At 36.2% G+C, this 1,299-nt stretch overlaps 1 protein-coding gene across 1 annotated transcript in view; it reads left to right on the top strand.

Moving 5' to 3' along the window:
• LOC119589339 (zinc finger protein 236-like) overlaps positions 1-1,299 on the top strand; it is a gene marked incomplete in the record, with an annotated part of 34,598 nt that overhangs the window by 17,161 nt on the left and 16,138 nt on the right. The window contains 2 exon segments of the mRNA XM_037937958.1: positions 446-627; positions 941-1,121. Coding sequence (XP_037793886.1) covers positions 446-627; positions 941-1,121 — 363 coding nt within the window.

The following is a 1,299-nucleotide window of genomic DNA, read 5'->3' as shown; positions in this document are numbered from 1 at the left end:
GATATTTTAGTTAATACAATTTCATCTGGAGGTTGAAGTGACAGTAGAATGTAGAAAATTAACCATTTACCCAAAGAAAATGTTGTGAATATGAGATTAATGACAAATATTGATGCATTCATAATCCTGTGCTGTGTGTTCTCTCACATGTCAGATATTTTTTTTACCGTGTTTATTCAAAGTGTATATACATGATACAAATTTTATCTGAAATATAGACATGCAGGTTTTATAGAGAGGTTTATGATAAGTGTTTGGGGTTGACTATACACAGGACATGGAATTGATGCTATACTTGCTTTGGAGGAGAGTATATAGCGGGATTTTATGAGTAAATTACAAGTTTATATAAATATCTCATCATGTGATAATATAGACCTATGTATATCTTGTGAAAAAATGTGCAATACCAGTGTTTATTTTATTTATTTTTTCTTCTCTCTAGGCTGCACACAGGACAGAAGCCCTATCCATGCCAACAGTGCCACAAGGTGTTCCGAACTGTGTCCCACCGCAAAACACACATGTTATCCCACATGCACTCACCTCACCGGCAGGCCCAGAGGCGACGGTCAATCCCCCTACCAGATATCCCCCTCCAGGAACCAATACTTATCACTACTGCAGGTCTGTTATGTGGTAATCTTGGATTATATGATAAATTTGTCTATTTCTTGTATCTCCATATTGTTGTCTTTTTATTTTTTTGTTGTGCTAAAGTTATTCTTATTCTTGTTATTGTGGATACTTTTGTGCAGTGTTTTTACTTTTTTATCATAGTTGGTATCACCATTCTTATCCTTAATAGACTTCTAAATATATAAGAAATAAGTTTTCAGAAGATTTTGGAATACGCCCTCATAAGTCCCATAGAATACAAAACATAATAAGGTTAACATAAAGTCAGTCATTTTGAAACTCCACCATTTTGCCACATCAGGTCCTGTAAAGCAGATATCTCGACACAGTCAGGTTTACTTCCCTGAGACAGGGGAAGCTCCCCGTGACCGGCCCCACAAGTGCCACTATTGCACGGCGGCCTTCAAGAAGTCATCGCACTTGAAGCAGCATGAGAGGACGCACACTGGGGAGAGACCCTTTCAGTGTGAGAGTTGCAATAAGTAAGTTTTTGATTAGTGGTTGTTTTTATATTTCCAGGTTTTGTGTTAGATTTTGAAAGGCCAGAAAAAAAATGTTGTCTATGTTATTGATTTTACAATGTAGATAAGTAGCATAAAATCATAGTAAGAATATTGTAAACTAAGAGGAACTTTTTAGTCCAGTTGTTACTGTGTTGAT

Source organism: Penaeus monodon, chromosome 25 (assembly GCF_015228065.2).
Source record: "Penaeus monodon isolate SGIC_2016 chromosome 25, NSTDA_Pmon_1, whole genome shotgun sequence".
Taxonomy (NCBI): Eukaryota; Metazoa; Arthropoda; class Malacostraca; order Decapoda; family Penaeidae; genus Penaeus; species Penaeus monodon.
Note: the sequence above shows the minus strand (reverse complement) of the source record. Positions and strands in the feature narration are given on the sequence as shown.